Source organism: Sinocyclocheilus grahami, unplaced genomic scaffold, assembly GCF_001515645.1.
Source record: "Sinocyclocheilus grahami isolate Dianchi unplaced genomic scaffold, SAMN03320097.WGS_v1.1 scaffold3016.1, whole genome shotgun sequence".
Lineage (NCBI taxonomy): Eukaryota > Metazoa > Chordata > Actinopteri > Cypriniformes > Cyprinidae > Sinocyclocheilus > Sinocyclocheilus grahami.
In genome coordinates this window covers 23,650-24,925 of record NW_015508186.1, presented here as the reverse complement: position 1 = coordinate 24,925, position 1,276 = coordinate 23,650, and the positions used below count along the sequence as shown (strand labels likewise).

General features: G+C 38.0%; 1 protein-coding gene across 1 annotated transcript in view; it reads left to right on the top strand.

The window, feature by feature from the left end:
* The window catches only part of LOC107575928 (gamma-aminobutyric acid receptor subunit beta-2-like), a 1,710-nt gene extending 1,205 nt beyond the window's left edge, over positions 1-505 (top strand). Inside the window, exon 3 of the mRNA XM_016262237.1 lies at positions 1-505. Within this exon, the coding sequence (XP_016117723.1) occupies positions 1-109 (109 nt within the window). The 3' untranslated portion in view covers positions 110-505.
* Positions 506-1,276: the final 771 nt, after the last annotated feature.

The following is a 1,276-nucleotide window of genomic DNA, read 5'->3' as shown; positions in this document are numbered from 1 at the left end:
CATCCCTGACTTAACTGACGTCAATTCGATCGACAAGTGGTCGAGAATGATCTTCCCCACCGTGTTTTCCTTCTTCAACGTCGTCTATTGGCTTTATTATATCAACTAACTGGATTCTCGGCCGTCCGAGAAGCGCCACTTATTTTTATGTCAGTATACTCTTCCGTCTGATTTTGCAATACAAGCAGGACTTATGTTGACAAATTCAAATCAGGACTAATTCTCTTTGACCTTGGGTTCACCTTAATTGCTGGCTGACACTGATACTCTAAAGAGGTTAAGAACAAACGGTGCCTGCTCCAAAATTCAATAGATTTTAGCGCGCTTGAGGGTATTGTTTAGAGTTTGGTTTGCTAGATTAGATTTTTTTAAATGATTTCTTTTAGAGCAAGATGCATCTGTTTTGTTGCCAAGTTATCAAAACAGTTACTGACGCAAATTAGTTATCTTTATACCAACAGAAAAATCTAAGTCTTAAGACGAAAAGTGGACGTTTACAGTTCTTTCCCCTTTTAAACATCTCTAAAAGAGCAGCACTGGATAATTTAATATTTATATACCTTTAGTTGTAGTCTTGTTTTCACAGTCTATTGAGTGAAGAGACGATACGAATAGTTTTAACACAAGGTTGTATTTTCTACTTCTCTACTCACAGATGATAGTTTATTTATCCAAGATAATTTATTATACGCTTTTATGGAACCTCATTTATTTTGATAAAACTTTTACTCTAAATTTTATTCTCACCTCAGCCGGCTTTATATTTCCACTATGCTTGTATTGAGTTTAATTTCGATATCCAGCGTGCCATGGAAATCGAAGGCGTTATTACTAATAACACAAACTCAATTTTCGTTAGTATTCCCATTCATCTTAGCATTTCCATGCGCACTTGAGCTGTAAATCCCACGTGAATGATTGGCATTCAGCAGTAAATCGCAATGCTTATTGGCTGAAAGCAGTCCCAAGCCTTCGATAAGCACCGATAATCCTGCGCTGTGACATGAATGGCAGCAGACAAGGGGAAATAAAGTAAGAACACTCCAAAAAAAAAAACGTGGCATTGGCAAAACATGCTAAATATTTGACATTCCATAAGATTTGAATAGCCGTCACTGGAGAAATATGCCTTTTGTCTATAAAATGATATAGTTACATCTACCAGCATGGGTTAAGCGGATGCTGACCAGCCAAACTTTGACTCTCGTGTGTAGCCTCAACCTGTCCTCACTCCGGCCCAAAAACTGACTCATGGTCAAGCACCCTGCACATCACT